The 12,991-nt window shown below is 40.8% G+C and overlaps 1 protein-coding gene across 1 annotated transcript; it reads right to left on the bottom strand.

Moving 5' to 3' along the window:
- Positions 1 to 10,913: 10,913 nt before the first annotated feature.
- LOC132644664 (uncharacterized) lies at positions 10,914 to 12,991 on the bottom strand. The gene is made up of 4 exons (XM_060361266.1): positions 12,984 to 12,991; positions 11,289 to 11,468; positions 11,140 to 11,203; positions 10,914 to 11,048 (listed from the first exon to the last, which is right to left on the bottom strand). The coding sequence occupies exons 1-4, from the start codon at positions 12,989 to 12,991 to the stop codon at positions 10,920 to 10,922; spliced, it is 381 nt and encodes a 126-aa protein (XP_060217249.1). The 3' UTR covers positions 10,914 to 10,919.

Genomic DNA, 12,991 nt, shown 5'->3' with positions numbered 1-12,991 from the left:
CATGTACAATGAAAATAAAACAGACCTCATGATTCAAAACAACAGTCTCAATCTCTAAACTGTTCAAGATTGGACCAAACATGACCAAACTACTTTATTCCAACATTCCCTTAATATTTTGGACTTGTTAAGTTTGAACACTTGGGATCATCTATCAAACTAGGGCCTATACATGTATGAATATCAATACAGATGCAAGAGGGTATGGCATATCAGTCTACTTTCATAACAAATTTACTTAACTAGTTAGATAAGACAACTAATGAGGATAGGACTAACAATAGGAGATTAGAGATGTTGCACCTCCTGTTTTCATCGTAGTAGAACCTATGGTTTTCTAGTCGGGTATGCCTTTGGAATAGAGACTCGAGCCCGAGTTTGGAGGTAGAAAGTATCTTTCCCCGTGTACAAGGGTACCAGCAGGCATTCCTGGCAATTTGCAGGATTAGAAGTTGAGTGAATCAAATCGACGCGACCTGAGCTGAATCTGATAAAATCTGCAAACACCAGTCATCATCGACGGGTCGTCAACATGGTCGTCGGACCGTCGTTATGCGGCGTCGACAGGGTTTTGCAGCCTTGCATCTGCAGGCGCAGGTTGACGGAGCAACTCGACGGACTGTCGACACGTCGACGGGTCGTCGACCCGCTCGTCGAACCGCACCGCTGTAGCTTTTTATTTTCAGGTATAAATCTAATATCCACGACTTTATTTCTCATTTTCCTCCATTCCAAATCAGAAAAATCCTAGTATTTTCTCTCCCAATATTTTTCATCATTATTAGTGGAGATTTGGTAAGATGCGAGCCCCGTAAACCCGTGCTTGTGAAAAAGAAGGTTGTTTCTAGGGTTTCTTCAAGGTTATGAAGCTTAGAAAGTTGGAGTTGAAGTGATTCTTGGAATATTAGACCCCTCGAGGTATGTAAATGATTTCTACCCTTGTATTTGGGTTTATTATCAAGAGTTTTAGTGATTTTAAGTAGAGAGAGGATACTTATGGAAGTGGTAAGCTGATGAAGGGTAATATAGTGAATTGGGGTTATTTTAAGAGATGATTGGGAATGTATTTAAGCATATTTTGATATGTATATATATATATATATATATATATATATATATATATATATGTGTGTGTGTGTGTTTGTGTGTGTGTGTGTGTGTTGTCATTGTGTTGTGGGTATTGTGGTTGATGTTAGATTGGATGGGAAGTTGAAGGATTGTTGAGTTTACAAGGAAAATGCTTTCCATAATTCGTTAAGCTCTATATGTATTTAAAGATGGTTAGTAAGCGAGGCAAATATTCTAATTAATGCTTATGTTATCTTAATTGTAGACTTGCAAGTTCGAGAGATAGAAGTTGGACGATTGGATATACTTCAAGGTATGTTAAGGCTATTCTTTCTTTCTTTGAGCATGATCCTATGATATGAGCCAACAAGCGAGTAAAAGAGCTTCCATATTGCTCTACTCTTAGAAGCATTAGAAGTATTTCAGTCTTTGATGTTCATGTACCTCGCTTATGAGTGTTCCTTATGTTCATGGGTCCAGTTTTATGTAGCCAGTTCTATGTATACAGTTTATTCATGCATTACATTCATTATATATTTATGTACATTGACCCGTGACCAGAAGGTATTATATTCGCGAATATTAGATATATGTGGAGTATGAGAAGAGAGATAGGCGTTATACATGCATTACCATTATGATGATATGAGAATCAGGCTGCACGTACCACAGCAATGTATATGATAATGGCCGCCGAGAGGCCGATATGATATGAGAAGAGAGACAGGCGTTATACACGCACATATATCAGACGTTATATACGCATATATATATATATATATATATATAGATGTATGACCTTCATTGATAGGTATGATCATGCATATTATGCGCCCACAGTGGCATTGTCAGTTACACAGATTTATGCAGATACATACAGATGCTAGTTCATACAAGTACATGCAGATAGTCATTTCAGCTTATGAGTTTAGATCTTATTCATGATTTTTGGATATATATGTTGTTCTTATGCTTTACATATTCAGTATATTATCCGTACTGACTCCCCGTTGCTCGGGGGGCTGCGTTCATGCTCGCAGGTAGAGGTAGACAGACAGGTGGTCCAGCTTAGTAGGACTTTTATCCAGCAGCGATCAGTGCACTCCATTTGATCCGGAGTTTCAGTTTATTTATGGTATGCTAGCTCTTTTGAGATGTATATGCACATGGGTATGACGGGGCCCTGTCCCGTCCTTTCTGCAGCTTTTATTTCAGTAGAGGTCTGTAGGCAGTTGTATGTATTAGTCAGATGATGTAGCCTTGTCAGCTTCTATTCTTTTGTGTACAATATATATAGCAGCCTAGTTGGCTTGCACTGATTTTTCAGCATGTTTATGTATATACAAATTGCTCAGTGTTCATGATGTCGCCTATTTATGAGATCAGTTTAAGTCATGTATGGGCCCTAAACGTCCAGTAAGATTCAGATATGAGTATAGGGGTGTTTGGTCGCTAGAGGCCAGACACTCATCACGACTCATCGGTTTGGGTCGTGACAGAAGTGGTATCATAGCAGTTCCGTCCTAGGGTTGTCTACAGACCGTGTCTAGTAGAGTCTTGTTTATGGGCGTGTTGTGAACCACACTGATAAACAATAGGCTATAGGACAGTTAGGAAATTTTTATTCTTTCTCCTTCTTAGATTGTGCGATAGAGCCCTGTGTTAAGCGTTCGCTTTCTGATGAATTGTTCTTATTTCAACGATGCCCCGCAAGAAAGATATAGTTGCTCGGAAGGGATAGAGAGTGGTTATTAAGGCCCCTAGCCGTACTCAGCAGGCCACGACGGCCTAGGATGAGATTCAGAGTGAGGGGCCGCCTGAGACATGGCGTACCCCGCCTCCAGCACCTGTCCCAGTTCCTCAGCCGGATGTACCGGGCCAGGACGTGAGGGATGCTGTACAGTTATTGATCAGATTAGTAGCCGCCCAGGCTCAGCGGCAGGGAGTTGGTGTTGACGAGGCAGACAGGGCCGGTAGTTCGAGGGTTGAGACCTTCCTTGAAAATGACATTAAACAACCCAGTCAGCCACTCCAAGTCTACCCTGCCTGCATTCTTCAAAAATTCCCCAGGAATCTCATCAGGTCCGGTCGCTCTTCCCCTGCGCATCCTACGAACAACTCCCTTAACCTCCTCAACCCTTATACTCCTACAATATCCAAAGTCGCGACGCCTATCTGAGTGCTCCAAGTCTCCCAATACAATGTTTCTATCCCCTCATTTATTCAAGAGTTCATGAAAGTATGAATGTCATCTCTGTCTAATGCGAGTTTCCTGTACTAACACTTGGCCATCCTCGTCCTTGATGCACTTCACTTGATCCAAGTCGCGTGCCTTCCTCTCTCTCGCCTTGGCGAGCTTAAATAGCTTCTTATCCCCACCTCTGTCCTCTAGTTCTGCATAAAGGCGTTCAAAGGCTGCCGTTTTAGCCACCAAAACTGCCAACTTCGCCTCCTTTCTCGCCATCTTATACTTTTCCCTGTTCGTCCGCTTCTCTTCATCATCCTTGCTATCTACCAACTTCACATATGCCTGCTTATTTGCTTCTACCTTCCCTTGGACTTCTCCATTCCACCACCAATCCCCTCGGTGCCCACCACGGCGGCCTCATGAGACCCCCAATACCTCTCTAGTTGCTTCCCTAATACAACTGGTCGTCCTATCCCACATACTTCTCGCATCCCCCTTACTATCCCACACTCCCATAGCCATCAACTTCTCCCCCATCTCTAGGGCATTAGACAGAGTCAAACTCCCCCACCTAATCCTCGGTCGTTCATCCACGACCCTCTTCTTCTTCTTCTTCTTCTTCTTCTTCTTCTTCTTCCTCTTCTTCTTCCTCTTCTTCTTCCTCTTCTTCTTCCTCTTCTTCTTCTTCTTCTTCTTCTTCTTCTTCTTCTTCTTCTTCTTCTTCTTCTTCTTCTTCTTCTTCTTCTTCTTCTTCTTCTTCTTCTTCTTCTTCTTCTTCTTCTTCTTCTTCTTCTTCTTCTTCTTCTTCTTCTTCTTCTTCTTCTTCTTCTTCTTCTTCTTCTTCCTTCTTATCTCCAAATCTATCACCAATAGCTTATGTTGGGTCGTAAGATTCTCACTCGGTATGACTTTGCAGTCCTTATAGAGTCCTTTATCATCTTTTCTAAGAAGCAAAAAGTCTATTTGCGTCGCAGCCACCGAGCTACGGAAGGTTACCAAGTGCTCCTCCTTCTTCGAAAAATTCGAGTTGGCTACCACCTATCCAAAATCTTCTGCGAAATCCAGGAGTGAGACTCCTTCAACATTCCTGTCCCCGAAGCCAAATCCTCCATGCACGTCATCATAACCCCTCGAAACAGACCCAATGTGCCCATTTAAATCTCCTCCTATGAATAACTTCTCAGTAGGCGGTATACTTACCACCACTTCGTCCAAGTCCTCCCAAAAGCGCCTTTTTACCTCCTCGTCCAAACCCACTTGTGGCGCGTAGGCACTAATAGTGTTCAAGGTGGACCCTTCAACGACTAACTTAATCGTCACCATCCTGTCATTAGTCCTCCTAACCTCTACTACCTGATCTCTAAGCTCACTATCTAATAAGATCCCTACCCCGTTCCTATACCTCAACTTGCCTGAGAACCAAAGCTTGTACCCGTCCACCTCCTTAGCTTTAGGTCCCACCCATTTAGTCTCTTGGACGCAAGCTATATTAACTCTCTTCTTCTTAAGAATCTTAACTAACTCTATGGACTTTCCCGATAAAGTCCCAATATTCGAAGACCCTACTCTCAACCTAGAAGCTCCCTCAACCCCCTTAGCCCCCCTAACCCTAGCCCCCGATCCCAACCGAGAACATGACCCTAGTTTACCATCCCTCACCAAAGCCAGTAAAGCAAATATACGCTAGTGAAAGGTTAATCTAAGACAAACGAAGGATCAATACTAAAGCACAAGTTAGCAATAGTCTATAAGCAGTGAAATAGGTATTTAATTAGGCGGAGCAGGCAGAATTTATAAGGCTAAAAGACAGAAAATGGGTTATTGGAGGTACCAACTCTAAGTAAATAAAACCTGTTCACCACCGAGAAATCTCTATTTGCCGACGGAAATGCTGTTCTCTGCCGGAAAATATTGTTCACCGACCGGAATCACTGTTCACCGCCAGGAACTGCCAGAAAACTCGAGTATATGTGCAGAAACTGCCCGAAAACCTACTGGTGGAGGATTTTCGGTCGCAAGGTAGAAGATAAAGAAAAAGAGGAAAAAAAGGAAGGAAAGAAAAGAGAGAACAGAGGAGAGAGAGAGAGAGAGATCTGGTCGGCCGGAAGCGTATTACCAGTGGAGGTGGTCGTCGTTGCGGGTCGCCGGTAGCCGTTTGGGGTGGCTTGGTTTGGGGGGTGGGAGGGGTGGGGGTTGGGGGGAGCTGCAACTGACCGTTGGTGAGAGATGAGAGGAGAGAGACAATTGCATTCCAAAAATGGAAAATGTCATTAAGTGCCAAGTCAGCTTTTTGAAAATCCTCCCCAAAACGCTACATCTTCTCTATATTGACCCGACCCATTCATCCCTGTTCCTTCTCAAATACCCGTGACTGCATTCCCCTTCTCTTCAATTGAAATTGAAAATCCAAACATATCCTCTCACCTCTCCTCTTCGATTACAAACCTGATCTCTCTCTCTCTTAAAACTCTTCTCATTCCTTCTCAAATCCAACCATCGATTATGTCGAGCAAAGGATTCACCACTCAAAATCCTCCCGAATCAAACCAGCCCATGCTCTCCCCAAAATCCCAAACCTCCATCAATTTAAATCTTGGTACCTCCTCCTCAAAATCCTCTGTCTCCAGTCAAACTCGCAAAACATTTGTACCTTTTTCAGTCACCTCTATCCAAATTGAAAAACCCGACTCTATCAGCAGTGGGTATACAGTATCAATGTCTAAGTACTTTCAAACGACTGACGAAAGAGAAGAACAAGACCATGGTATAGAAGTTACTAGTCAACCCTTCGAGAACACAGAGAAATCAAAATCAAGCTAAAGAGGATCGAGTCTCTTCAGGGTCTGTTGAAACAAAAGTCACGAATTAAAAAGAGGAACAAACCACTCAGATTGACAAAAACAATGTGGAAAAAGGTAACTCTTTTTCTGTTGATCTTGGTAAAGGAGTAGAGGAGTCAATGGATGGTACTATTTCTGGGATTGGTCGGGGACATTTTCGTAGGATGAGTAGTGATGTTGCTCTTATGGAAGAACTTGAGACCATGTGTACCATGAGTAAGTTAGAAAATATGAGGTCTGCACAAGAAACAAATGAGAGACCAGTTCCCTCTTCACGAGGAACCATAAAAACTGGACCTATGTTAGCTCCTGTGTCGGGTGAGGCACCAGGGTCATCTAGGAGGAACCTAGACCTGATCATAACTCCTGAACCTGTACCTCTTATTGAGATGTCACCAGAGAAGAATCATGGTCAACGTGCGTATGCTGATGAGTCTGACGAAGATGAGATACCTCTTGTCTTTCAAATAAAGAAAAGGTCAAATGTCAAATAAACCAAAGGATCCACATCCTCGGTGAGAACTACCAAAAACCAGGCGGAGTAAGCATGCAGCAAAGGCAGCCCTTGAATCAGCTCTTCAAGCAAGTAAAGCCAAAGGAAGGAAAAAATCTATGGGTTCTTAGACGAAGAGTAGATTGATTGATGAAACTGAGTTAGTGGATGTGGAGACTGAAGTATCCAAAGAAAATGATAAAGAGAAAGAAGCAGAAGTGAAAGATGTCTCACTTATGAGGGAAATTGCTAAGAAGAGGAACAGTAAGTCAAAGGTCACACTAGCTAAGGGTGACAGGTCGACAAATGAATCCAACCCTTTAAAGAAGAGAAAAGAGTGAGATGATTCAGGCATCCGGTTCCTTCAACAAGCAAAGGGTGAGCAAAATTGTTGCTCAAAGTGAAATTTAGAGAAGACAATCTCTGGGGAAACAAAAGGTGTTGCTGGGAGTAGGGCTGGGCATATTAACGGTTAAACCAATAACTCGAATCAATTAATGGGTTATTGGGTTAATGGTTCGGGTTAATGGATTACTGGTTCGGGTATCGGGTGGTGCCTTGTGGTTATTGGGTTATTGGGTCGGGTCACGGTTTGGCCATTTTTGTTAACGGGTGAACCGATAACCCAATAACCATTTATTTAATTATAATTCTACCGTTCCATATATAAAGTAACTTGACTAAATTTAGGGTTCACTTGATTTCCACTTCATAAACTCATTCTCTCATGTGGCGTATCACAACAGAAACCCTTCTCCTCCAACTCGCAAGACGCAAGCCCGACTTGATTCTCACTCTTGTTTATGTGTTTTTGTACTAAACTATTTTTTACTTCTTCTACATTGCTTTCAATTCTCACTCTTGTTTATGTGTTTTTGTATTTCTCTGTTTGGGGTGTTTGTTGGGGTTGGGAAATTAGGGAAATCACTTCCTAGCAGAAAAATTTCTCCGTTCTTGAAATTTTTTTGTTCGGCATAGTCTTAGGAGATGAAGGGACTTTCAGTTTTGAAGATGGATTCCTTGCTCTTGAAATTTTTTTGTGTGAAATCTTAACGGTAAAACCGATAACCGAACCGATAACAAACAACAACCGATTAACTGATAACCCATTAACCGATATCTTAACGGTTCTTTAATGGTTTAACATGTCTACAAACCGATAACCGATAAGTTGAACCGATAACTTTGAAACCTGAACCGGACCGACCGATATACTGCCCTATCTGGGAGGGTGTTTGACCCTGAAGTTGCAGAAAAATCTGAAATAAAAGAACTGGTTGAAATTGTTAAATTCAAGGATGGATTCATCTCTTTACTCCACCTGTACCGAGTGTGTATGAGGAACAAGTCTCTGAATTCTATGCAAATCTCTGCTACTCCAATGATCTCAGTACTCTCATTGCATCAGTTAGTGGGACTAAATTTGTATTGGAGGAAAAGATATTGGGAGATATTCTTAAAGTTCTTACTAAAGGGTAAAGAACCATAAATGGAAAGGCAGAGGCTTCAAGGGGCTTCAAGGTTATGATGGTCAAAAATGGGGTAAGGGATGCCGAGTCAAGGGCTATACTTTTAAAGAAAGAGATGAAAGGAGAATTTCAGCTCATGTTCGAAATGGTGAACAAAGTCTTGCTTCTAAGAAAATAGGGTCGCACCAAGACCTCTATCAAAGAACTGGTGAAGAGGCACTGACTGACTACCAGCCTATCAACCTTCCTGCTGTTATGATTGAGTGCATCATCAAGGTGAAGAGGGCACCAGGGGGTCAACATGGGCTCCTATATGGTTTTCTTCTGAACAAAGTATTTGCTCACTTCAATGTCAGGAAAGAAGCATATGTTTTCCATGGGAACTCTGGAAGGGTATACCTAAGAAACGTGGTGTGGTAAGTGTCTCTACAATCACAAAAGTGCTTGAAGCTCAAGATATCACTACTGCTGAACTACACAGGGTAAAGGCTGAGAATGCTATCCTTCAAGCTCAGCTATCTGAGAAAGAGAAAGAAATTAGTTCTCAAAGTGCTCTGAAAGTTGCAAGATTGGAAATTGAGAGGCTCAAGTTAGACAATGAGAGACTGTCATTGAAGGTGGATAAGCTCAAGGATCAGATGATAGAGGACCAGAGAGTCAACGGAGAACGAATGAACAATCTCCTCAAAGCCCTGGCCCAAAATCCACAGAAGCCCAAAGCTCCTTAGCTTGTTCATATCAAATTCATCTTCCTGAGCCTTTTTTAACCCTATTCCATGTTTTATGTTTCTGTGTGACAATGTTCCGGCACTAATGACAATTTCTCTTTTATTCATTTTCTGATTTGGCTACTATGATATGTATCTGTATTACTTGTTTGGGCTTTTTACTCTATTCTGTGCTACTCTAACTGCTTGCATGTTTCTCTTACTTATCATGATAGTGTTGCCCTTGTGGCACTGAGTTAATATACCTGAACTTCTTGTTGGCTGTGCTTTAATCCTTTTTAGGATGCCAAAAGGGGAAAGATGCTTTTGTGTAGTGAAAAGATTGTGATTAAGGGGGGAGACATATCGAATAAATGATTGTGGTGGCTGTTGTGGGAAGATGTGCTAACCAAGGGGGAAGAACTGGAAGATTGATATGTGATGATATTGTGGAAATGTTTGTCTTCCAGTTGAAAATGGTATTATGTTGCTAACATGTTGTAGGTGCCTTGACAATGATGGGTTGAAAATGGTATTATGTTGCTAACATGTTGCAAGTGCCTTGACAATGATGATCTGCTTCGCAGGGGGAACAAGTGGGAAGCTGATTCTCAAGGGGACCATCAGTCTATGAGTTTGTCATCATCAAAAAGGGGGAAATTGATAGTTCCAAGTGCATTCGTGTTTTAATGATTGCCAAACTGTTTCAAAACCATATAGAGACCTGGTCTGTAATCTTTTTTCTGTACACCTACCACCGTCAGTAGAGAATAACTGTAAAGCCAAGCCACTTGCTGCACACAAGTACAGCAGTGAGTTTGGCCCATGCTTTAGGTCAAAATTAAAGAGTGCTCTCTTTTCACCCCACATGCTCCCACTATATATATACAACATGATGGAAACATATTGAGTAAACTTGAAATCCTAATTTAAATCGTGCAAAGCTGCCGACATAAGTTCTCAAGATCTCTCAAGAACAAAGTTACTTTCAAGCTGAAAAACCAGATCCTGATATAAGTTTAGTCTATGTTCTTTAGGTTGTTGTAAGTCCTTGTTCATTTTGTGCTTAAACTGAAATCCTACACTTCTTGTTTGAGAAGTTGTTTGTAGTATTTTAAAAGTCTCAAAGTGTACTTGCGAGAAGTGTGTTTCCGCAAGCTTTTGAGTGGTACACTAGGCTAGAGTTAGTCTAGGTGTATTAGTGGTTCTTGGCTAGAGTTAGTCAAGTGGAGGTTGGTTGCAATCGGAGTACGGCAAGTGTGGAGGGACTATGGGGTTAGTTCCTAGGTTGCATAAGCTTCATTATAAGGGTGAAGGATTATGGGAGTTAATTCCTAGCTTACGATAGAGTTGTAACCTAAAGTTGCTCGGTGTAGTGGAGTTGAAACCCTACTGGGGTAGGTCGTGATTTTTAATCCCTTGAGCAAGGAGTTTTCCACGTAAAAATACTGCGTTGATTCTTGCACTGCACTGCGTAAGGAAACTGGTACACTACCAGGTCCTTCATATACTGTTTGGTAGACACATAGCCTACAACAATAAGATATAGGGTCTCTGTAGTTGATAGCATAATAAAGGGGGAGCACCACAATCTCTTAAAGAACTTATGCCCCGTTAGGCATAATTTTAATTTTGAAGGGCAAAAATTAAAGACCAGTCCATTTGAAGGGAAAATTATAGACCAGTCCATTTGAGCAGCAGCACCGTAAGAATTTATGAAAAAAGGTAAAGGACAAAAAATGATTCAAAAGGAATTTACTGGGTGTGTCCAATCTATTTCAGCACTGATACCGTCTTAAAATGTACAGTATGGCATTTTGGAGTATCACTAACTTATGAGAGCCGAAAAGTTATAAACCATCCAACACTAGAATCAGCTCACCCATTTGGGAACCTTGTTGGTTTATTTCTTGGACCCACCTCTCCTGTCTCCATTTCCATTCACTCATCCCTCTACCCACTCCAAGAAAGAAGTGGTCCTAAAAAATTCCTTTTGGTCTCACAAATGCGAGAGAATTCCTAGTGTTAGTCAAAAGATGCAATAATAAAATTGCATGAAGTCCTTCCTGGAAAGAGAAGTATCAATCCATTGCATCAAAATTGTTCTCTTGATACAAAGGAAAAGCAAATGCTTAACAGAGGCAATGAGAAATATTAGCTAAGAAAACAAAATACCTGGTGACTGTTCGTGCCTGCAACAAATTTGCGGTGGTCATCTTTGCACAAGAAAGTTGCAGATGTAAACCAAGTTGGGGTGAATATACCAAGGCTATTTTTTGCTGGCTGGAATAAACATTTAAAATGACAAATTTAGGTATAAGCAATAAATTCTTTCTCAACTACAAATGCTACACAGTATGACGGTGGATCTCACAGATTTTGCAGTCCAAATTTTAGCACACTGGTTCAGATCCCATACGTTAACCTCAACGCCCTTCCTGAAATATCAAATAAGTCATAACAATCATTCTATTTTCCACCATTAAGGTTATCTTGCATAACCCAATATTCACAGTTACTCACCCACCAAACAATGCATAGTTTTCATCTGCGTCAACCTTGGAGCACAAAATGTTGCCTGAACCACTAACATTCCATGTCGTTTCTGTACCTTCAACACCAGAATCTTCAGGTGATTTTGACATTTTAACACACTTCATGCTTGCTTGTCCTTTTATTGTGCACGTAAGCAGGGTACATGATCTATAAATGTATATGAAAATATACAAATGTAACACGAAGGAATTTAGGAACGAGCCTATTTTACTCTAGGTGAGATTTACATTAAATGCATCTTCCAAGCCGCATCCTTCTTAACTCATTGCCAACACATTGAAAGCACTTCACTTGGAGTGCTAGTTACTTTTTTTAATCAAGTAAAAGAGTGCTAGTTACTAACCCGTATTTAGTAACTCATTATCAAAAACTAGGTTGTTTTGCTCACCACTATTGAATACGTTGGCTGTGGATATCAGGAAATATTAATTGAATTTAGTAGCCATCAATTATTCCACTTTAGGCACACTGCAGAAGGGAAACTGTATACAGGTGCTAACACTTACCTGAGAATTCCAAGTTATTAACTATGTGTAGATATTATCATAGGAGGTTTCTTAGTCAGGGATAGCAAATGGGATATTAGGGGATTAACTCTTCGCCAATGTTTGGTTCATATTTAGATCCATTGATCACTCGGAAGACCAGACTCCATATTAGGTTCATATTTTGCCCCTGGCTAACTAGCGAAGGGTCTTGCTATTTTTTTTATATATAAGGTACTAGCGAAGGGTTTTGCTATTTTTTTTATATATATAAGTTACTAGCGAAGGGTCTTGCTAACACATATTAACATCAGAAACAGCATGATCATCAGTCGAGATTAAGAAAAAATAGCCTTTTACATTTACCTTTATCCCTATTATTCTTCCAATTCCCTATCCTCCCCTATAGTCTATCCATCCTCATATCCAAGAGGTGCCTACCTAAAAAGAAAAGAGAGTGCGGAAACTCGTGTATTCTCAAACCTCAACCAATGCAAACTCTTATTTCTTTTTATTATTTCTTTGGATCATCACCTTATACGCTCCCTCCTTTTTTCCTTATCTTATTTCTAGTCTCACACAAATTCCAATATTAATCATATTGTTTACAACTAATAACTGCAGCGTAACAATCTTATTTACAACTTAACGAAAAGTACAAACTTGTCCTCATAGGAACCACCACATCCCTTGTGCAAATTCAAACAACCTCCAGGGATGTCATTACCAATTCAAGAGTCAATAGCACATTTGAACAGGACAGTCTACCTTCCGCACCAATCAAGAACTGGAGAGTTGCATATTTAAAATAATTGGAGCTCCGAGTAAAATGGGCTATTGAGCAATGTGTTTTTATCCATGTCTAAGAACGTTCACTTTAACAAGTTGGTGACTCAATGAGCTAACCAGGATAAGATACTTCCAAAAGCAGGTTGAAGACAGTACCTTGATGATGAGTCCTGCCTCTCTTTTCTGAATAGATGCAAGCCGATAACAGAATTATCTTCAGATATTTTATCACTTTGATTTTGATTTGAAATGGATGCACAAACATTTCCATTGACAGGAATAAGCACCTCAATCTGTGCAGTATAAAAGTAGTAAAGGGTGCTGCTCAACACTCAAGAAAACAAAACTTCATATATCTTGATTTTGATCAAAGATAAAAAGCGATTACCTAGCCAT

Source organism: Lycium barbarum, chromosome 6, assembly GCF_019175385.1.
Source record: "Lycium barbarum isolate Lr01 chromosome 6, ASM1917538v2, whole genome shotgun sequence".
Taxonomy (NCBI): Eukaryota; Viridiplantae; Streptophyta; class Magnoliopsida; order Solanales; family Solanaceae; genus Lycium; species Lycium barbarum.
Note: the sequence above shows the minus strand (reverse complement) of the source record. Positions and strands in the feature narration are given on the sequence as shown.

Bases quoted from the DNA above. Each gene is read 5' to 3' on its own strand.
- LOC132644664 (XM_060361266.1), bottom strand. The intron at 11,204-11,288 runs GTGAGTAACTGT...TTGATATTTCAG, and splicing joins AACTATGCATTGTTTGGTGG to GAAGGGCGTTGAGGTTAACG. The intron at 11,049-11,139 runs GTGAGATCCACC...TGTTTATTCCAG, and splicing joins AAATTTGGACTGCAAAATCT to CCAGCAAAAAATAGCCTTGG.